Consider the following 22,840-nt stretch of genomic DNA (forward strand, 5'->3'; position numbering starts at 1 on the left):
ATCACGGAGCCCAAATGAGATCTGTACCTGACCAATAATTGGTCCTATAAATTAATGGTGTGGATTCTTTTTCAACTATTCAATGTTCAAAACAGCCAAACAATTGGTCCCTCAATTAGCAGTTTTTGGGTGGTAAGTAAGTTAGTAAGAACCATTGCAAGTCACTAAAAAATGCGTGGATGACCTTTCTTGAATTTAAAACTGTATAATGATATCTTCCTTCCTCCTAAACTTTTAAATACCAAAAAGAGGTGGGGGGGGGGGGGACTTGCACTTCTTTTCATGGATGAAGGATGTACATTTTTTCTTCTAATTTGTCTCCCCTCAAGAATAAATTGGTCTGCCACAAGGGTCCAAAGACATAAGTACATTCTGTTTATTGCCACGATCGAGTTACTCACGGGTGTCTGAGATACAAAATTTTCATTGGTTCGGTGCTACCAAAACATATTTCACATGTGAACTCGGAGCATTACACATTTGGTGACAAAAGATGATAAGACCTTTTATGGATCATATATATATATATTATAGCAGGGGAAGAGTGAGATTCAAGAAATGGGAAGAGAAAAGTGAGATTTAAACTCAGAACGTGTAATTTCTAGGTGCCTTGATCATGATCATGGTTTAGGTAATGCAACAAAAGTGTAGTTTTCTTTGTCTATGTACCTTGTAAACCTAATCTGCATAGCTTCACGTGAAAGGTTTAGATAAATCACTTTTTTTATGGGGTAAAGATTTTTTTTTGGTTAACTTTGGCATTTTTTCCCTAGGATGAGGTATCAAAGAGTTTGATTATTTGAGGGTAGTGCTTCTTTGATCGACAGCACTTAGATGCAATGTTTTTCAACACTAAGCATGTGATAAGATTTTGCCCATCTTACATTATGGAAATGGAATGTGACATTCATTCTTTTGGCCATTTGGATTATTTCTTGATTTTCCTTGTCATAAATATTTTACTACAACATATTCTTGACATCATGATTAATGTTTTCTTTTTGAATGCATACTTTTTGATGTCTTTTCCTTGGGCTACAAAAAGGCTTTGTAGATGTCAACTCACTAGAATGGTATCCATGTTCTAACTATTAAATGGATCCATGTGATGATGTCCAATTCCCCATTTCTGTTTTCTTTTGGGACTAAATGAAGATTGAGGTACCATCCACGAACGGAGACCATAAAGAAAGTGAAAAAACTGCATCTTCTTGGCTATATATAGCTAATCGAGTAAAAAGATACTAAAAAAGGGCTCAACCATTACCAAATTATTGTATGCCATGGGATTTTTTTAAAAACTTTTTTCTTATACAGGGAAAGGATGGAATTTAAAAAATTAAGAGGGATTGAGGGAATTGAACCGAGAACCTCTAACTTCTGAATTCTCAACATTAGCTACAGGTTGTTGTTTATTATTCATGTTCACGTATATAGATAGTAGTACAAGCATTAAAAATTCACCAAATATTTTACTGGTTGAAACGATAACACTCCCTTGACAAAAAAGTGTATGTCAAATTAGTTTGTCTTACATTTCAAAATGTAGCAACGTTGCCACAATGAATTGCTGAGAATTTTCTTTTAATAAATTAAACTGAGAACTCAAGAATTATGAATCCAAATTTAACTAGATGTGAATTTTGTCTAACTTTATGTTAGTGTTCTTCTTCCAACATTTTTTTGAAGTAGCTTGCACTATTACTATATAGCTAGTAGTTAGAACTAAGTTGTAATCTAATACCATAACTTTATGTTGGTTGTGATCTTATTAAAAAAAAAAGGGCTCATATAAAAAAAAAATGGTACAAGCATTTAAAATATGGATGTGGGACAAGGACGGTTATCAGATCAATCATTTCTAAACGATGTTACATTTTTTAAATGTTTTGTAATTATAAATGAGTTACTTGTATATCCTTAAAACAGAAGTGTAATATTCTGTTACCATTCATATGCGTTTCATACATAGTAATTGTTTATCTATTGTAAACTTTTATAAATAGTTCACGTAAAATTACAGCTCGTTTAAAAAATATTACACCACTCCGATGACAACCGTGCATGCCCTGGTCCTTAAAAAATATTGATATGCAAGACCAAAGCTGCCTGTTGAACGGGAATGATGCTTCAAGAATAGTACGTCCTTCATTGTAGAGTCACGGACATAGAGTCACCAAAGTAATAGAGTCACGGACATGGATTACTTACACCAAAAAATAAATAAATAAATAATTCCCTATCTTCACGTGACTCATATATTTGTGGTGAAACTTAAACGCATACTTAGACTGGCATAGTGTTTGCTATAAATTTCATTTCGATCCGAACCAACTATTTGATAATCTAATACTTATTTAACCAATAAAAGTGCTTCAAACAAAAATATGAAGCTCATTAATCTCATATCGCTTGTACTATCACATGTCATCTACATCAGATTATAAATTTTTTGTTCGTCCCATTAATTGATGGGACATAAAATTGATCAAAGACGAATTACTAAACTTACCACATACACTTATTGTTACTTGGTCTTGACCGACATAAAATTTCTCACATTTGCTAGACTTGAAATCATGTCTGTTACATGACCACCTCAGTTACACCCCTCGTACATGTAATTAATTACAAACACGAAGCCAGCACTTGAATGCCTGTTACATGTAATTACAAACAGGAAACAGTTGTTTTGCCATCATCATTTTGGAGCATTGATTGCGACTGAAGGCTAAGGCTGGAGAGAAGAAAACTGTCAAGATTATAGCAGTTCAAATATCAACGGATTCAATCCTTATCTCTCACTATATATTTGTCATTTAATTGTAACTGTCACTTCCAAATGGCTTCCTTCAATGATTTTCGGTCAGTTTGGTTCCCCCTCTTCCTAAACTAGACTATAATAGGTTATGCAAATGTCACCATTACGACCAAAAAAAAAAAAGTAGTTGCCAGCTTCTCAAATCTCAATTGTTAATTGAACCAAGAAAAAGATGAGTCCTAATAAAATTGTTGAAAGATAAGATTCTTCATTTGATTGCCTTTCTACTTCAAGATGAGTCCTAATAATACTCTTGATTCAATTAACAACAATCTAACATATATAGAGAGCATCCTAATTTTGCTTGTTAATCAAAGCAAGGCAAGTTTAAGTCCACCCCATCCTTACCAATTGAATCGAAGATTAGTGTTTCGGGTTTATATCTAGAAACCATTTTATGCTATGATCACAGTCTAATTTACCCGAATATCGTCATGGTTTGGACTAGCACATCCTCTGTATCAATTCACAAAATTCCCCCAGCATAGATAAGCCTTGGCTAAGTACAAATTTCCCAGGTAGAAATAATTCCACTGATAATATGTGCCCAGTTAATCAAGAAGAAGTAGGAATCCACTGATCACCTTGAATGAAATTTGGCACTGAATATGAGGAAACATGTTTAGCTGGAATCTGACTGCTCCAAGGAACTCGTTTAGAAGTGTTAGCACCAGCTCCAGTATTACCGAATTCCCCATAATACAGCGTCTTCAGAGCAAAATCTCCACTCCAGGGCATCCATCCATCTGGTGTAATGAGAGCCTCCAAGGTGCACTGGATGAATACCGTCCTCGAATACTCTTTCCATGGCCTTCCAAGGTAGTTTCTGTGTACGCTAGGTTTACTATAGTACAAGGACAAGTACTCTTCTGTGCCGTTGACGATGCAGCCCAGGAAGACAAAGCCTGTGGACTGGGCAGGGTCGATTCTTCCATGAGCAGTTACAGCATTGTTCTCTCCCTTCTCTGGTTTTACTTGCCGTGGAGCGACTAAGACGAGGCAACCCTGGAAGAATGCAGCGGAGTTCCCAAATACGAAATCAACGTTGCCCTGAATGCGGCATGACTTGTAATATTGGCGTAGCGAGTGAGCATATAAGGTGTCCTGATTGCCAAGAAATTCACAATTTTCTATCACTGAAAGATCACTGTCTGATCGAAAGGCTACTGCTTGGTGCGCATTAGGGCCAGCTGTGTTCTGTATGGTGAGACCGCTCGCCATGAAACCATCACCAACAACTCCTGTAAGAGGATTCCAAAAATCATTACTCATAAATCACAAGAACTGAGGGACCAAATTCCATCCATCATAAAGCCCTTGTGTTAATTTTCTTTATTTTCTTTATGGCCAATTATTCTGAACGAAAAGATGTCCCAATCTAAAACGCGTAAAAGAAGTTGCAGTCAGCCTTTCATTTTCCTGACTAAATGAATTTTTTCTCCAGCTTCGTATTCATGTTCTACAGATTCAACACATACTCCATTATTGATGTCCAAAGAATTTCAGCCGACTCATGTCTAGAACTTCATGAGATACATAAATGACTACACTTTTGATGCCTTTCCTGGTCCCTCAGATGAGGTAGGTAAGCAGAATGCTTCAAATAGAAACATATGGCAGAAAAATAAGGCAACCAAAGGATGAAGAATTGGTCCCTTTCAATTGAAGGCTAGAATGAGTCGATGACAAAAGACAGTCAGACCCTTGCTTCCACTCAGAATTGGTCTCACTTTCGATTTTCCACCGACCTCTTTAACTCAGATCCTTGCAGTTCTGTTCCCATTAACTACCGAGGTTTGGGTGAAGGTGTACTTCTTCAGAAGCTGCTTACACCCTTTTTGTCTCAGGCATATAAAACTACAGCACCAGACAAATCAACTACTGTTTTACCAAGTTTCATGCATTTAATGGACTTGCTTTCAAGCAATTACTTCTTCTCATCAGCCCAAAACAACCAACAAAATGTTTTGCCAAATCATTCCCTAGCCACTTTTCAGATGCTTGCTACCAAGTTTTTTTTTTTTTGTTTGGACAGTGTTCTACTACCCTATATTAATTCTGGATTCGACGTATGTGAAGTAAAAAAATAATTGCAAACGTGTATATGGCATAGAATTATAAAAAAAAATCCCAAAAGCCCACTTATTCAAAATAAAGAAAGCATATTATTCAGAAAAACTAGGAACAGCAAAATCACATGTTTCAATAATTTATAGTGCTAATAAAATTTAGGCTATCCATCAGGATTAAAAATTCATGAACAATAATTTTTAAAAAAAAGAAGAAGAAAAAGAAAAATGCATAGCCAAACAAGTGAAACACTATAAAATGAAAATCATAAAAACAAAATACACATAATAACAAAAAAAAAATGGGTAAAATATTTGGCATTCAAACTTACCAACAGTAGCAGAATCATAGGTGGTAACACCAGGCTGGCCCACATTCATAGACCCTGTAATGACCGTTTTACCCATCCCATCACCCAAAAACACTACATTCTTTTTCTGCAACGGGACCCGAACCGTCTCCTCATACACGCCCGCCTTTATCCATATCACGAACCTCCGATCCACCGCGTTATCCGGACCCGCATTCACGGCAGCCTGCACCGACCCGTAATTACACCCACCCTCTTTACAAACCGTCACGTCCGGCTTCAACCCGGTCGGCACTCCGCCATGGAACTCCAACCCCGACCCGCCAACCCCTTCCCAAAACCCGTCCCTCTCAGTCTTGGGTGGGCCCCAGGACCCGGTATCTTCGCCCAGATTATCATAGTTTACCATCATCCCCAGAGCGTTGCTGCTCAACCCGAGTAAACCGTTCAAAAACGCCATCGTTTCATTCACCTTAGACGTCCCATTGACGTATTTCAAAGCGGACCAGCAATCGTACTGGTAGACCACAGCAGCTGACAACCATGCACGGGCGTCCTTGATTTTGCCACGTGCCAGCACCGAAGCCGTCCGATCACTCCGAAAATCAGAATAATTCAGCACCTCCAAACAATTCTTTGCCGCGTTGGTCCGGTTTAGATTTCCTGCGGACGCCCCCAGGATATCGTTCACCATGGACTGGGCAGTCCTGAGGTTTTCCTTCGAGACCCGGATGGCCAATTGGATGGTGTCCAAAACGGTCGGGTTGGGAGACCCGGGGGAGGAACTGGACAATGACGACTCGCATGTTGGCGGGTCACGCGAGGCCTTGCAGGCCTCGTGAATGAGCCCATTTGGAGATGAGACTGAAGGAGAAGCAGAAGAGGGGGGTGGTTTTGAAATGCTATGGCTGGGAGCAGGGGAATAGTGGCGGTGGTTGTGGTGGCGGAGGGCAGTGGAGAAGGAGAAAAAGAGGAGAAGAGAGAGGAGGGAAAGGGACAAAATTGCTGCCATTAGAATGAAGAGGAATTTTTTGGATTTGAAACCGGAATGAGTGGAAGAGAAATTGGGTGGGGGTTTGGGTTTTATAGGCCTTTTGGGATGCATGATGATGAATTTGGGAAATAGCTTTTATTATCTGTCAAAATCAAGAAGTAACGGGATATGCAAATTTGTGACTTTGAATGATTCTTGTACGTATTATCTGTCAAAATGATGAATTTGAATGATTCTTGACTTTGAATGATTATTGGATGGTAGTGAAATGGGGAGAAAAAGAAAGCAGAAGGCTAGAAATGTAAAGAACTTACTGATGTAATGTTAATTGAATTGATCGGTGGATGGTGCCAGGATTTGAAAGAGTCACGGGTGGAGTGGAATTAAAGCTGGGGTGATGTTTGTTTGGGGGATGGAAGGATCCATGAATGGAATGGCGATGAAGGAATGGGATGGAATGGGATGGTAGTGGAAGAGGGGAAGTGGGGTGGCTACTAGTGGGAATGGATGCAGTGGGCAGTGGACACCACTGACACTGAAAGAAACAGATATATCTAATTGCTGTGAAAGGGTTTCATATTTTTTTCTTTTTTCTTTATGGGATGATTAGGAAACTTCATGGGTAGGAACAGTTTGGTTTGGGACAAAAAAGAATTTTTAACAGTTTGGTTTGCTGCTGATAAAATGTTTCAGCAATGTCGGCTGTAGCAGTCTAAGCAGGAAACTAATAAATCACTTAGCCAAATTATGAAATAGAGGATCCCGACATAATCAACCTAAAGGCGTCAAATCAAAACTAAAGGTGACAAGGATTATCAAGCTGTTTCCGAGCCACTCGCGAATAATTTCATTAAAAATTTGATTTAAATTCAATCAAATTAAAACTCTAGTTGAGCTCGAACTGCTCGTTAAATTTGACAAACTCATCTCGAACACTCAGGAACTCTGCTTAAGTGCCGTTAAATTTTTTTAAATACATTTTTTTTCGATAATGAATTTTTTTAAATATTTGTGTGTATATATATATATAAACAAACCTACATGGTTTTATCTCTATTCAAATGCTCATCTCGAACAATCATACCTCAATTTAAGGGGTAATTTCACTTTGAACCCTTCAATTTTATCCGTATTTTTATTTTGATTTCTAAATTTTAAAATGAGACACTTTACTTCTTAAAAGGCTAAATTCATCCAACTTTAGTTTTTAAAAAACGAAACCTTTACCACTTTAATCCTTAAAGTATAAATTAATTCTACATTAGTTCTCAAAGTATACAAGTTAATTATTCCATTTAAGCATAAAATACGTCTCACTTCCATTAACAATTTTACTTAAGTAGGACAAAATTTTTATTCAGGGACTTAAGTTTCATATTTTAATTGACCAAGGTAAAAATTCAGTTATGATTAAAGGGTGCAAAGTGGAATTAACCGCATGATTTAATTCACACATAAAGCACCAAGATGGATCCAACTTGCTCATCCAAAGCATGATTTCATTCCTCATCCAAAGTGTTTTGCTCTTTTTTTTTCGACCATGTCAGGCTTTTGGTATCCTCACCTATCAAGTCTTCCCTCCAAGTCAACCGGCTCGCATTCATCGTCTTCGCTTTCCTTATTGTCCAGCTCGGTGTGCTCAAGATTTCCAGCTCCCTTAATTGCTCGTAGCAAGTGGCTTGGAATTTCTAAAACTGTTGTCAAAGACCACAACTATACCGCAATGGAGTTTCATCCTTTTTTTTTTTTTTTGGTCTTCTTATCATCTGTCCACGATAGATTGTTTAGATAAATATAATCCTCTTCACACTAGCAACTCCAACAACTGGAGAAGGATTGAATTTGACGGTAAGATGAGCGGGATTATAAGTAGGAGATCCTGAATTCAAAACCTCCAAAGTCCTTATTACAAGTTAACACGAACATCTCTTTCCTCCTCCTCTTCTTTCTACTTGGTCGAATTACAAGTTCTTAATTTCTACCCCAACATTTCTAGAATGCTATATAGTAATGCTCGTAATCTTTGTTTCTATATCTCTTTTCCTACTAAACCTCATAGTTATGAAATCTGGACCGACTCACTAGTTCAATAGGTTAACTCGATGGATCAACCACTTAATCAGATTGAATCATTAATATGACCAGATAATATGAAGACTCATTAACTATTCAATGAATGAATCAAAACTTGTTTGGTTTTAAGCGGTTCAACCAGGTTGAATCAAATTTGGGCTGATTTTTGAGTAACCCGATTAGTGATAAAAATCATTGAATTTCCTTATCCATAATTCTATATATTCTTGAAGTACTAACAAAGAAAAGTGTGAAATCTGGTGACTAAATATTTAAATTTTACAAGGGCCTATTTGAGTTGAAAGAAACCAAAATAAAACATGAATCTCAGTTAGCTAGAAAGACAAAAAGAAATCAAAACCTAGTAAATTTTTTTTTGTCCCCCCCCCCAACAACACAAACAAAAAAAAAAAAACCAAAAAATATGGCTATCTTCACAAACAGTTTAATTAAGTAGTTTCTTCATTTGGTTGTACCAGTTTGGGGGAGAAATATCACTTGAACTTTGAATTTACACGCCATTCTATTGTTCCCTTCTCTCGAAACAAATGCAACCACAACAAAATCTTTTGATATATATATATATCTCTCTCTCTCTCTTAATGTAATCCATTCATCTCAAACATACCATGTTTCTGAACCACCTAATAGGTGAGATTCAACTCCTATCCGAAATGATCTAAGCAGTACAGCTCCTCCAACAAAAAAGCGGAAAAAAAAGAAGTCCTAAGGTCATCCCGAAAAAGAAACACCATACTTTACTAGTTTTGGATGAGCTAAAGTTGTTGCATCACCTATGCACAGATATCCTATACATCTATTGCTCTTCATTGCTTGCACGCCTAACTTATTTCATGACCAGTTTTAGCAATTTCAGTTATCCGTCCAAATTTGCCAAAAAGATCAAAAGCTAGGACGTGAAATATCTGAATTTCTTCACCTATATATACTTACTAATTGCCTTTTAATATTTGTAAAATATGTTCCACAAACTTTAATATTTTCTTAGTCAAGTATTTTTTTAACATTTATGGATAATCACATGCAGCCATGTTTGGGAAATTGGTAACAAGTACACTTAAACGTATGAAGGTGTATATTTATTGCGTAGACGTTTTTGAAAAAAAAAAATATGGAAGGACCATTTGTTAGGCCTATGTCGTTTATGGCCTTTTCTTATTGTGGAAAAATGTTTTCAAAAGAACGTTACAAGTCCTTCTTTTCAAAAATGTTTCTATTTCAGTAAATTTTTATCGATTCTCTCCTTCTTGCTGTTTCTTTTCCTCTCTGTTTCATATGCTCTCATAGGAACTGCTGGCTGGCGGCAAATTTGCAGGAATTAAGAAAAGAGAATATTACCATACATTCTATTCATGAATTCTTAATTTAATTAATAGGACTAAAATACGATAAAAATGAGGTGTGGAAAAAAAAAAGGTTAAAATGTCAAGCATCATTAGAAAACCAAAACAAATCCAACGAAAATATCCAACGAAAAAAAGGAGTGCATAAAAACAGAATATACGTTGAAACAGGGAAAAAACAACATATACCGAAAAAAAAGACACAAAAGTACAATGCACAATAATACTAGTTCTAGGATTAGTAAATGTTTAAATGGATGGATTATGGTTTTGTATTATTCATTTAAATCCTATCCATTTATATCTATTTAATTATATTAAATAGGTATAAAGAGATTGGATCAATCTGAATCCACTATCCGTTTAAGAAGATCCATTTATGAACCATATACCCATTTTGCCATTCTGCGGTCTCGTATATAGTGATATCGGACAACTAACTTGAACACATTTGAAATGCTTCCAATGACTTCTTTCATTTCTTGCACTTTCTTGTCCTTTCTCCTCTTCTTCTCCATCTCCTCTGCCAAGACCACCACCTCCTTCCTCCAGCCACCACCACCACCATCTTCTCCCTCCTCCTCATCGCCGGAGAATGACCTCATTCATGAAGCCTGTAAGGCTTCACGTGACCCGCCTACATGTGAGTCGACATTGTCCCAATCCAGTCACGTGCCGCCTCCCAATTCAACCCTCTTGGACGTCATCCAATCTGCCACTTGGGCTTCTTCAGAAAACCTCAACCTTGCCATTTTAATGGTGAATGATATCCTGAACTCGTCCGCAGAGAATCTGAACCTCTCCATTGCTGCCTGGAATTGTGTGGAGGGACTTGTCTATTCTGCGTATAGGACAGGTTCAACGGCTGAGAATTTGCCACGTGGTAGGATGAAGGATTCACGTGCATGGATGAGTGCGGCTCTGGCTTACCAAGCTGGCTGTTCGTCCGGGTTGAAAACTGCCAACGGAGGTTTCAATTCTAAAGTGAACGAAACGGTGGCGTTTTTGGATGGTCTAATTGGGATAACTACTAATTCTTTGGGCATGATGGTAAATTACGATAATTTCGGCAATGAATCCGGGTCATGGGGCCCGCCCAAAACCGAGCGGGATGGGTTTTGGGATCGGGTTAACGGGTCGAGTGATGGTGTTGGATCCGGGTTTGACTTTAACGGCGGGGTGCCGTCTGGGTTGAAGGCGATCGTAACGGTGTGCAAGGGCGGTGGTTGCGACTATGAGACGGTGCAAGAGGCGGTAAATGTGGCGCCGGACAACGATGCTAGCCGGAGGTTTGTGATCTGGATCAAAGCGGGTTTATACGAGGAAACAGTTCGGGTACCGTTGGAGAAAAAGAATGTGGTGTTTTTGGGTGATGGGATGGGCAAAACTGTCATTGCAGGGTCGTTGAATGTGGGCATGCCAAGAGTGTCCACCTACAATACTGCAACAGTAGGTAAGTTGGGATTTCATTTGGCATTTTGCTTTCAGCTGTATTGGTGATTTTTTTTTAACAGTTTTGTTCCTTTAATTCAATAGAAGGGTTGCAGTTACTTGCCTAGTATTGTCTTATTCTGTTTGTCTTTGGAATGATTGGTGATACAAGTATGTTATGTAGTTGTATTTCAATTTATTCTAGCAAACAAGTTTCAAAACTTAAATTTTGTAAAATTTAAATTTGTTACACCATAGCAAGTTTGAGAAGTTGAATTCTATATGCTTTGCACAAATTATGGAGTAAGGAAAATTTTGTTTTTGACTAGTTAAACTTGATTAGTGCACTAAATTTGAACTATAGCTGTATAGCTTTAGCCACTTTGTTAGTTATTCTACTGAATCCCTATTTGGCAAAGGAGTTTTTGGCCCAGTTTGTTTTCTATAAATTTTTTAATAACTTTAACTACAGTAATCTTAAAAATTTTCTTAAAAAATTTTAAACTACACACTTCAAAATACCCAAAACACATAAAAAAAAATTTTTCATCTTAAAAATTTTTTCTACAACTTTTATAGTAAACTACAGTAAAGTTTTAGACAAACATCCAAAAAAATTCATTTGCCAAACGGTCTGCAATTCGAGAAATTCTTGGTCATCACAGTAGTCTATTTGTGTTCTCTATGCTTTCTGGTTTTTGGACAAATTGTTGTGAAGGGGGTAATTATAAACACATGATCTGGTAAGTTTTTTCTTTAAAATTCCGGTCATCACGCACAGCTTATATGTCCCATGTGGTATTGTTTCCCATGTATCTGGGCACCTATAGCTTGCAAATCAAATATAGAGGTCCGTCACATGATTTGGCAAACGAACTGTCGGTGGTCTTACATTTGCTAAAGTATTTTGTAAATCTCTTTGTAGGTGTAATCGGTGATGGATTCATGGCCAGCGGTGTCACATTTCATAACACCGCCGGCCCTGTTGAACACCAAGCAGTAGCCTTCCGATCACAATCTGACCTTTCAGTCATCGAAAACTGCGAATTCATCAGCAACCAAGACACGTTATATGCTCATTCTCTCCGGCAATACTACAAATCCTGTCGTATCCAGGGCAACGTAGATTTCATATTTGGCAATGCAGCTGCATTTTTCCAGGACTGTATCATCCTAGTTGCCCCTCGGCAAATCAAACCCGAAAAGGGAGAAACCAATGCTGTTACAGCTCAAAGCAGGACGAGCCCTGCTCAATCAACAGGTTTTGTTTTTCATAACTGCGTGATCAATGGAACTGAAGAATATATGGCATTGTACTATAGCAATCCAAGTGTACATCGAAATTTTCTTGGAAGGCCATGGAGGGAGTATTCCAGGACAGTATATATTAATTCTACAATAGAGGCATTGATTTCCCCTGAAGGATGGTTGCCTTGGAATGGCGATTATGCATTGGCGACACTTTATTATGGGGAATATGCAAATAGTGGACCGGGGGCTAATGTAACAGGCCGGGTGAGTTGGAGTAGTAGGATACCAGATGAGCATGTTCAGGCATATTCTGTGCATAATTTTATCCAAGGTGATGGTTGGATCCCCGCTTCATCTTGATTCATAGAAGAAAAATTAGTCATGCCAGACATTATAATTTTCAGAGGCAACATATTTTTTCTCATTTCGTGTATGTTTAGATTGAGATATACTCTTTTTTTTTTTGGGGGTCAATTCTAATAAACCCCCTCAAAAATACTCTTTTTTTTTTCTTTTGTCTTGCACCTTGAAGGTTGAATTGCACAAATCCATCCTTATAATATTACAATATTCCCAAATAGGTGTAATCGGGTCAGACAACCCAATTTGTGATTAATTTGATAATGTGCACTTCACATGATTATGTGAAGTAATCAAACTATCTTCACAAAAATTAGTAATTGATGTGGCCAGAAAAATATGTAAATGAAGTGATCAATTTGCTTTTCTTTCAGCGGGAGAATAACCTTAGTGACGCTAAGTGATATTTGTAAAAACCTAAGAGAAGGTTTCTGAAATTAACCCTACAAAAAGATGATTTGATGGATTGTAAATTTTTTGGCAAATATTTTTATTTTTATATTATAAAAATGTTCTTCAATTATAATTCTTTTGTTCAATTACATTTTTGTCTCACATATATTACATCATAAAAGAATAAAATATTATTCTATTTTTTTCAAAATCCAAACAAATCCATTTTTTCTAAAACACTCCTATCTCATTGTGAAGCTGTCTCTGAAGTTTAGGGGTGAGCAAATTTGGTGCATACCGAATTCGTACCTAATTTCAAAGTAATTTAAAACTGGGTATTTGGAATTTTGTACAAGGGCAGTATGTATAAAATTTACTGAATTTCAATATGGTATGAAATTGGTAATGAGATTTTCAATTTGATGATAACCGATCTTGAATTCAAATTCGATAAAATGAAATAGGGTATCATATTACTGCATTCAAATATCAAATTAGTTTATAAAATTATATATTATATAGATAAAGGTTATATACTATTAATATATTATTATATTAAATAGGTGTCGCGCCCCATTTTTCGCGATGGAAATATATATAAGTATAAAAATAGGTATTTACAAAATATGTAATTTTATTTTAAAATAAATGAAAAAGGACCTAAAATGGGACTTTAAGAAAATGCGACAATTTGGGTCCAAAAATTTAGTCTAAAAGGGTTTTAAAAAAAAAAATAGGAGTCGCCACTTGGCATGGAGTTTTGGTGTACCAAGTCACCCAAAAAATATTTTTGACAAAAATAAAATAAATCAAAACCCTTTTTGACAACTCCAGGTCTTTGAAAACAAGAGAAAATAGGTTCGGGGGTCACGGTTGAAGAAAGGGAAGGCAAAGGTTTAATTGATTCAAACCTAAGGCACCCTTTCAACCTAGTCTAAGCTAGTTGCGAGGTTTAGTTAAAATTTTCCTAATCTAACCCTTAATTTTATCATGTTTGGATGTTTTCTACATGGATGCAAATCTAAAAATATCGAAAGGGACAAAATGTTCATTCAAGGGTTTAATTGGACCAATCGCATTAATTGCGAAGGCCAAAATAATTCATTGAAAGTGTCACGAGTACGCAAATGATGAAATTAAAATAAAAGAAAAGAAATTAAATTATATACACATATATAAGTGATCAAAGAAAAAGGGAATGCAACATAAAGGGTGCGGGAGACAAAAACTCGTGACATAACTTTTATATACATGGATTAATAGGGTATTTAAACTAAAAAGTTATAATCACCCATTTCCCATGTTTGAAAAATAATTATCCTAACATGAACAAGCAAATGAACTAGCTTAAATAAGATGCAATTCTAAATGACATGATTAGCACCTATAGCGGGTAAGGGATAATACAATAGGGAATATCATACAAATGAGAAAAGATCCTAAAAATAAAAACATGCATGGAAATGTAGTGAATAGCACACAAAGATGAATCTAGCGCAAGACAACCTAAATGGTCTAGCGTTGGACTAGCCCATTTCTAAAAATCCTTACTAGCGTTGGACTAGCAAGTAAGCGTAGGGAGAATCCACAACTAGCGTTGGACTAGTGTGGTGACGTCATGCATTAACAATTCATAGTGAAGCAAATAAAGCATAAATTAAAACAAATAAACACATAAGAGCACGTAACACATAACACGTAAGCATAATATCTAGATGCCAAAATCCTAAGAAAAGCGGATAAAACACATAACACATAAGCCACATAAACACGCAACCTATCTATTACATCGGGGAGCGCCTAACTACAATCTAGGAGGGAAAGATATGATAAAATAAAATTAGTTATCCTATCTATTACATTTTTGAGGTATTTAAATGCCTCTCGAATAATTATAAAAACTAACTAAACATATATAATTTAAATGAAATTTGAATTTAAATCCAATAAATAAAACATATAAAAATATATAAACACATAGGAACACATAAGAGCACGTAATTGACATTGAAATAATAAAAATAGGGTACCTCCCGTTTGAAGTGGCGACTAAATGGAGTCAAATTGTCCTATTTATACTCACAATGAACAAAAGAATCATGGCACCACTTTAATTGAAAATAATAATAATGTTAAAATACTAAATTCACATTAACATGTCAAACGCAAAGAAATTTAAGAACATAAAAATTACAAGTTAAATATATTCAAAAGTGACATAATTAGCTATTAAAGAAAAGAAACAATCACAATAAAAAGAGTCAAAATTCATCAGGGACTGAATTGCAAAGATTGTAAAACTTTTGGGGATAAAAATTATATTTTTCCAAAGTTCAGAGGTCAAAAATTAAATAAAAGATAAAATTCAGGGACCAAAGTGCAATTACTATAAGGACCTACATGAAAGAAATTTAAAATTTTCTGGGCCGTAGTGAAACTACTTCAAAAATCAGAGGCCAAAGTGCAAATCGTAACCAGATCTGGGCAAGATAAAGGGCATCGGGCCACTCTTTTTATTTTACTTGGGCCAAACCTACCTAAGCCCAACTGAAAACCCAAAAGAAATGAGCAGGCCAGCCCGTCTTTTTATCCCCCAAACCCAACCAAAAAAACATGGGCTCCGACCTTCTAGCCCAACCAAAAAATAAGAAACAAGCCCACTAAAAAAAATTAACTTAGCCCAACCCACTTTCCTTTTCTTCTTCTTTTCTTTTCTTTCTTTTCTTTCTCCTTCTCCCCTCCCGTTTCTTTCTCTGCTTCTTCGGCCAGCTGAAGCTTCTTCAGCTGGCAAGCTTCAGCTGGCGGCCGCCGGTGGCGCCACCGCCTCTGGCGGCGGTCGCCGGCGACTTATTCAGTCGCCAAAATTTCTCAAAATGCACTTCCCCACTCCATTTTTCGCGTAGGTTCCATTTTTGGACTTAGTTTTTACAGAAAATGACCCAAAAGTGACCAAAATGCCAAGAAATCAGTTCAGTTTTTATTTTTTAAAACCCTCACATCTTCACCAAAAATCATAAAAATTATGCCAAAACCCTCCTTACAACTCCTACAATACAAATATAATTTTATTTTTGACAAGAAAACAACATAAAAGGACTAAAATAAATCAAAACAGTCCCCTAAGATTCTTTCTTTTCATTTTGGTATTTTTTCAAACGATTAACATGCATGCATAAAAAACATTTCCTTTTCCTCAATCTAGTTCATGCTATTTCCCAAATTTCAGCAATACAACATCAACAATAAAAACCAGCAAAAGCAAGATAAATTAAAACCAAAATGTATCTAATATGCTTAAAAAAAAACTGAAAAATACCTCAATGAAAATGGAATTGCCTTGGCTGAATTTTTTCTGATGCCTTGCTTCTTTTTTTTGTGTGTTTCTCTCCTCTGCCCAAGTGAGCCGAGAGGGATTTTTTTTCTGGAGGAAAAATTGGAGTGTTGGTCTTGTTTTTGCTTGTCTGTCCAGTCCCCTGGGGTAGAGCCGAGAGAGACTTGTAGCCAAAATGGTGGAGTCTTTCTCTCCTTTTTTTTTTCTTCTTCTTTTCGGTCCATCCAAGAGAGAGGGTCGAGAGCCTCCCTTTTTTTCTGTGTGTTTTTTTTTTGTTGCTCTGTGAGGGAGAGAGCCGAGAGTGAGGGAGCTTTCTTTCTTTTTTGTTCTGTTTTCTTTCTTCTGCCCAGTCCGAGAGAGGGAGAGAGTTGGGGAGTGCTTTTTGTTTCTTTTTGTCTCTGACTTCCAAGAGAGAGCCGAGAGAGTGAGGGAGATAGAGTGCTTTTTTTTTCTTCTTGTCTCTCTGTCTAGAGAGCAGAGAACCGAGAGGGACTTGTAGCCAAAGTGGAGCTTGTGTGTTGGATTGCCCAAAATGATGGTTTCTTAGCTAATGAAAAGAAAGGTGCCTAGCAATTGAGTGTGGAATGGGTTAATAGTTGTTTTGGTAGGGAAAATGATGAAATGATTTTTGATTTCTTGATTTTTCTCTTTTGTTTTGTTGTTTTTTTTTTTTTCAAAAACAAATCTACAAAAATGAGAAAAATACACATTAAAATGTAAGAAAATAAATAATTCATTAAATAGAAAAAATTCAAGAAAATATTAAAAATTGACAAAAATTTGGTGTCTACAATAGGTATAGGCTATTAATAATTGTTAGTATATAGTATTATCACGTGTTTATGATAATAATGATATATAATATACTTATATATTATCACGTGCTTATAATAATAGTATATAGTATTATCACGTGCTTATGATGTATAATATACTATTTTAGTATTTGTTATATAACTATAATAATATATAACTATAAAACTTATCTTTTATACATGACTAGAATTAGACATTAAGTATAAGCATAGTCCTAAATATTAACCATAATTAGTAATTGGAATTTAGGCATCGGTAGTTTGGTACATCATTCATGTATGAATTATTGAATATTTGAATGTGTAACTTGTAAATTACAAGTATTAGTATACACTAAAATTGCATTACATATATATATAATACACATTTATATTCTCTAATCATGAAGCTTGTTTAAGCATAGACAACTAAGCAATTTAAGCGAATGCATATGTATTGCATGTCAATATATTAATGTATTAGCTTTCACATTAAAAGCAATTAAGTCATTTGCAAATTAAGCATTAAAGCTATATAAGAAATATGAATAAAAGTAAGTGTAATGCATTACATAATATGTAAATTATAAGTAAATAAATGATTAAGCGTACACAGCTGCACAATATCATAAGTCAGTTCCATTTTGGTTTGGACTAAGTTATAAGTCTGTAACTTATAACTAATACCACTTACAACTAATATCACTAATCATTATAAATCATAAGTTTGTAACTAATATCACTTATCACTAATCACTGTAATTTTTAAGTTTGTAACTAATATTACTTCTCACTAATTACTGTAAATTATAAGTGTGTAGCTACATGAGTGAGTTGCATTTTGATTTAAATTAATCACTTTTTTTTAAGGCAAATGGCATCCTTGGATTGGGAAACATGTTCAAATTGTTAAGAGATAAAGGACAAAAGTAAGCTTTTTATTGAATTTTTAAAAAAGTAATAAAATTATCAACATCCATATCTTATTGACAGGTTGTCGAAGCCTGCACAATAATAAAATTAAACCTAATTGCCAGTTAAAATGACCAAAACCCAATTTCAAGTACTGGAGCAGGGACTCTAGGTGTGCAATGGGTTACTTGATTCACCCTGTTCCCGAAGAGTTTGCTTGATCCGATATACCCGAATGGGATGGTTATTTTTTCACAAATAATTATGAATTTGTAGACAGGGCAAGTAGGGTCGTATCCACAGGAATTGGGTATATTTGTTTCTTGAGAAGTCCAAAGTAACACAGGGGGGTGATTTTGTAGGAACGACGACAATCAAATAAATTCAAATAAGAAAATAAAAATAAATAACTAACTAGAAATTAAACAACAATTGACTGAATTTAGAGTAACAATAATTAAAGGCCTAAATCAATTAAAACAAGAAAACAATTAAAAATAAAATAAAGTAGGCAACTAAAAAGTCAAATGGCAATTCACTAAAATCAAGGTAATATTAATTAAAGATCTAGCCAAGAAATAACTTCAGCAATGGTTCACCTAATTGATCATCGATGCAAAGGCAATTCCAATTATTCATCCATAAATAGGTTATAACTACCAAACAAGCGATGTCAGTCAATCCCTCCTTACTGTGTCGGTGATTAAGGTACGCCCGTTAATCACTGCTCTAATTAGGAAATAATCCTAAGTACGCCCGTAAGATTTAATTCCCCAATTGCCTTACGTATTAGAGGAGCCCTATTCTAACCAAATAACGCACTACCAGGGTTATTTCAGATTAGCCCGCGTATCCCCCTAACACGAATCTAATAGTGCCAGTTGTCACTATTTCAGGACAATTAAACAATTACGGATTTAATGTCCTAATTGACAATAGGTTACCAAATCAATTAATTATCCGGATCCAAGACAATCAATTAATTAAATAACCATAAGCATAGCAATCAAGGAATATGCGAATACTAATAAATAAAAGGAAAAGATTAAATTAAATTGATCTCACAATTTTTAGGCGAATCAAAGCCTTTGTTGCTCATTGACTAGAGTGGTGAAATTAGTTCATGTCTGATACGAAAATAACATACAAGATTGAAGAGGGAGCAGCGGTCATCGCCTGTTGAAATTTGGAAGATCTAACTCGTCCGAATATTGATTAGATAGGAAAGCTACAAAAGGCCATTCATGGCTTCCACTCCGTCCCCACGCACAAAAGGGCAAAAAAACTACTAAAACTTCTAGGGAAGAAAAGTCAAAGCCAAGAATGTTTTAGTGGTCCTGACATTCGTAGAAGCATTCCACTACCACAAGCTAAAGAAGAAAAGTCAAAGATGAAGGAAAAGGTAAAAGCCATCTGCCATTCATAATAGCAGCCAAAAGAAATCCCTTTCAAAAGGCTACAAGGAAAAAATCTCCTGCTACGCTCATGCCTCCTGCGGCGGCTGTCCAGCCAGGAAAGGAACCCTTCGTCCGTCATTCCTCTGCAGAAATTACCGAAATGGGCGTGACATTTTATTTTCCAAAAATGCCCCTGGGGCAAGCTCTATCACTTGGACTCCTTTTCTGCTAAATTGGTACTTATTATCATATTTTTGTTCTACTCCCTGAAATAAATGCCAAATACTAAAAGTGAGTAGAATTCAGCAATTAATCCACATTGAGTCAGATAATAGGGGAAATTAATAATAAAATAAATAATAAAATCGCACCCTATCAATTCCCCCCACACCTAAACCATGCTTATCCTCAAGTATAAGAACAGTAAACAAACACCAATATTCGACAATGGCTATTGCTCTATCTACCAAATTGCCAAGATACCAAGAAAAATATATATCAAGCATCAGTGATCAAGATCCAAGAAACATCACCTCGGTTAGCTTCTAAACCATAGACACCTCTAATTTCAGATTAACTAATCTAAGAAAAAGGAATGACGTGCAACATTTATCAGCAAATGGTCCAACTTTTAACCAAAATCTCAACATTAAATCCATAAATCGGCAATCTGACTTTTATTATACACTAACACAACATTCACTTTTTTTTTAATGTTTTTCTACTTTTTCTATTTTTTCCTCTCTTTTTTTTCTATTTTTTTTTTGCTTTTCTCAGTAGTAACAAAAGACTTAGTCGCTAGCCATTAGAACTTTTTGACGCGAACTCCAACATTTGCCAGATGAAGGAGCCCGGTTACTCAACTCCTATTGTTATACGACCACGTACTCATAGGAATTACTACCTTTTGACGCGAGAATCAACACTTTAGATGCAGATCCCCGGTTATTCAGTAGTAAATACTAGCGGAGTACAGTCAACTCTTATTCACAGCCTAATAACACCAAAAATTTAAAATAAAACAAAAATCAAAAGAAAATTTGCAGCCGCTAGCCTCAATTTTAAATATGAAAAAGTAAGGTTAATAACCGGACCAATTCACATGAAAATGCCAACAGTCATTCCCAATGCCTAGAAAAGTTAACCAAAAATTAGAAGAGTAAAACAATCACCGATATTCACCAAAGAGATGTTTTTGGACTCAACCACATTGACTTGATACACTTTTATTATTAAAGTTTGGCAATAGCAGAAATAGAGGCAACAATCCAACATCAAACTTGGCAGTCATTAGAGAGCTAGATAGATAAATGACAAAAAGTAAACGAAAACTAGACAAATAACAGACTAAAAATAAAAGAAAAATATATGAAAACTAAGAACTAGAAAAACTAACACCATAACTGCTCCCCCCCACACCTAAATCCTACATTGTCCTCAATGGAGGTAATAAAGTAATTAAAATGAAGAGAACAATGAAACTTCCCTCTCGAGTGACGAAGGGATAGGCGGGAACGGTGGAGGAAAATCGATGTGGCGGAAGTATGCACCCAAGTGCTGAGACATCTTAACTCAATTCAACCAACAAATGCAAAACTCTGTCCACCCAAAATCTCAACAAATGGCTCCAGTTGGCCAGTTACCGTTTGAACTCAAAATCAGCAATAGCAGTGCAGAAATTAGACAGTAACAAATCAATAAAAAACACTTAGCTCTCACTCAAACAGTCACCCAAATAGCAACCTAAGTCAGCAGCCAATTTGGCACCGACTAATCACTTAAATTGGACCAATGTCAACGAGTAGATTCAAGTGCCCTCGTGCCACCCAAAACGTCAACCAAGTGAAACAAACGGGCAGAGTATTCTTCAAATTGTTAACTTAGATCCAGGCAACAACCAAGGCAGCAAAACGACCCCCCAAACAGTGCAATTAGCAACCCCAGCAATTCAATCAGATACACCCAACTGGAATAAGCAATGTAAATGGCATAGAAACCTCCCAATTTAACAAACAAGTGCGGTATTTCAGCTCACCCATAGTCCCAACAAATGGCTCCAGTTGGCCAATTAATTGCACAATTTCACCCAACCCAAAAGAAATAGCAATTCCAAGCGAAAATAATCCGACCAGTACCACTGGTGGAATTCACCAATTGAGAAAATAAACTCCAACCGTCAACAACATTAACTATTGAGTAACCCAGGCAGCACCAATTAGTTATTAAGAGATTGGGGGACAAGTTCCAATTACCTCCAACTTGGACGACAACCAAATGAAAGGGGACAGTAGTGGGTGGCGTGTGCAGGCGAAGTGGGTTGCGCGCGACTGTGGAGACCAAGCTGGAGGCGAAAGTGGAGCACTGGTGGACCGGGCTGCGGTGGAAGAAAGTAGCTGCGGCGACAATCGCGGCGAGCTTAACCTGGGCTTCGTGAGCTAATGGATGTGGCGCGCCATCTCGTTGCGGATGAGCTGGAGGTGAGTGGGTGGCGGCGGAGCTCAGAGAGAGAGGGACGGCGGCACTGTTGCGGCTTCCGCGCAGACAGCGGGTGAGGTGGAGTAAACGATGGCGGCGTGCGCAGAGGCTCGAGAGGTGAGGGGAGCTGGTGGTCTGGTGGGGCGCGCGACGATGGCCCGCGCGAGAGAGGCGAGCGCGAGCTGGTGGTGGCGGGGCTGGAGCTGGGATGGAGGTAATGGGCCGCGGCGTGCGCAGAGGAAAAGAAAGAAAGGGCGAACAAGGGCAGCGGGGAAGAAAGAAAGAAGAAGGAAAGAAGAAGAAAGAAAGAAAGAAAAAGAAAGAGAGTTTTTTTTTTTTGGAAATTTAAGCTATGGTGAAAAGGAAATTTTTTTTTTTTAGTTTTTTTTTTAATTAAATTTTTTCCTATAACAATTGCAAAACTCAACCTTTAGCTCTCTGACGAAGGCACGGAATGAGAACGGGGGAGCTCTCTAACCTTGAGCTCTTCATGGGTCATGATGCGGGCACGTCATGAGGGCAGAAATCCCTTCTGACGATTCTGACCGTGAGCTCTCCAGACGTCATGACGCAGGCGCGTCATGACAGAAAGACACCTACAAATCATCAAAAAAGAAAATTGAAACCCGAAATCAGTCAAATTCAAGAAAAACATATTTAAACTATCACACGAAATCAAAACAAATAATTAAAAGAAATAATTGGATTGCCTCCCAATGAGCGCCTTTCTTTAACGTTTTTGGCTAGACATTGAATACCACTCTTCAATTTGGGTGTAACTCAGTTTTCCTGGAAATCGGTGGCCCTCCTCCAGGATCCAAATAGCCTTTGAGGGCAGCCTCCTTTCTTAATTTTCTACTCCTT

General features: G+C 36.6%; 2 protein-coding genes across 2 annotated transcripts; one reads left to right on the plus strand and one right to left on the minus strand.

The window, feature by feature from the left end:
• Window positions 1-2,998: 2,998 nt before the first annotated feature.
• Window positions 2,999-6,378, minus strand: LOC113777369 (probable pectinesterase/pectinesterase inhibitor 51). Its single transcript, XM_027322403.1, has 2 exons — window positions 5,223-6,378; window positions 2,999-4,062 (listed from the first exon to the last, which is right to left on the minus strand). Exons 1-2 carry the CDS (start codon window positions 6,304-6,306, stop codon window positions 3,377-3,379), a joined length of 1,770 nt encoding a protein of 589 aa, XP_027178204.1. The 5' UTR covers window positions 6,307-6,378; the 3' UTR covers window positions 2,999-3,376.
• A 3,597-nt stretch (window positions 6,379-9,975) lies between these two features.
• On the plus strand, window positions 9,976-12,797 carry LOC113778415 (probable pectinesterase/pectinesterase inhibitor 51). Its single transcript, XM_027323820.1, has 2 exons — window positions 9,976-11,085; window positions 11,989-12,797. The coding sequence occupies exons 1-2, from the start codon at window positions 10,089-10,091 to the stop codon at window positions 12,672-12,674; spliced, it is 1,683 nt and encodes a 560-aa protein (XP_027179621.1). The 5' UTR covers window positions 9,976-10,088; the 3' UTR covers window positions 12,675-12,797.
• Window positions 12,798-22,840: the final 10,043 nt, after the last annotated feature.

Source organism: Coffea eugenioides, chromosome 7 (assembly GCF_003713205.1).
Source record: "Coffea eugenioides isolate CCC68of chromosome 7, Ceug_1.0, whole genome shotgun sequence".
NCBI classification, from domain to species: domain Eukaryota; kingdom Viridiplantae; phylum Streptophyta; class Magnoliopsida; order Gentianales; family Rubiaceae; genus Coffea; species Coffea eugenioides.

Bases quoted from the DNA above. Each gene is read 5' to 3' on its own strand.
- LOC113777369 (XM_027322403.1), bottom strand. From the start codon at position 6,306: ATGCATCCCAAAAGGCCTATAAAACCCAAACCCCCACCCAATTTCTCT. The intron at 4,063-5,222 runs GTAAGTTTGAAT...ATCCTCTTACAG, and splicing joins CTATGATTCTGCTACTGTTG to GAGTTGTTGGTGATGGTTTC.
- LOC113778415 (XM_027323820.1), top strand. From the start codon at position 10,089: ATGCTTCCAATGACTTCTTTCATTTCTTGCACTTTCTTGTCCTTTCTC. The intron at 11,086-11,988 runs GTAAGTTGGGAT...ATCTCTTTGTAG, and splicing joins CTACAATACTGCAACAGTAG to GTGTAATCGGTGATGGATTC.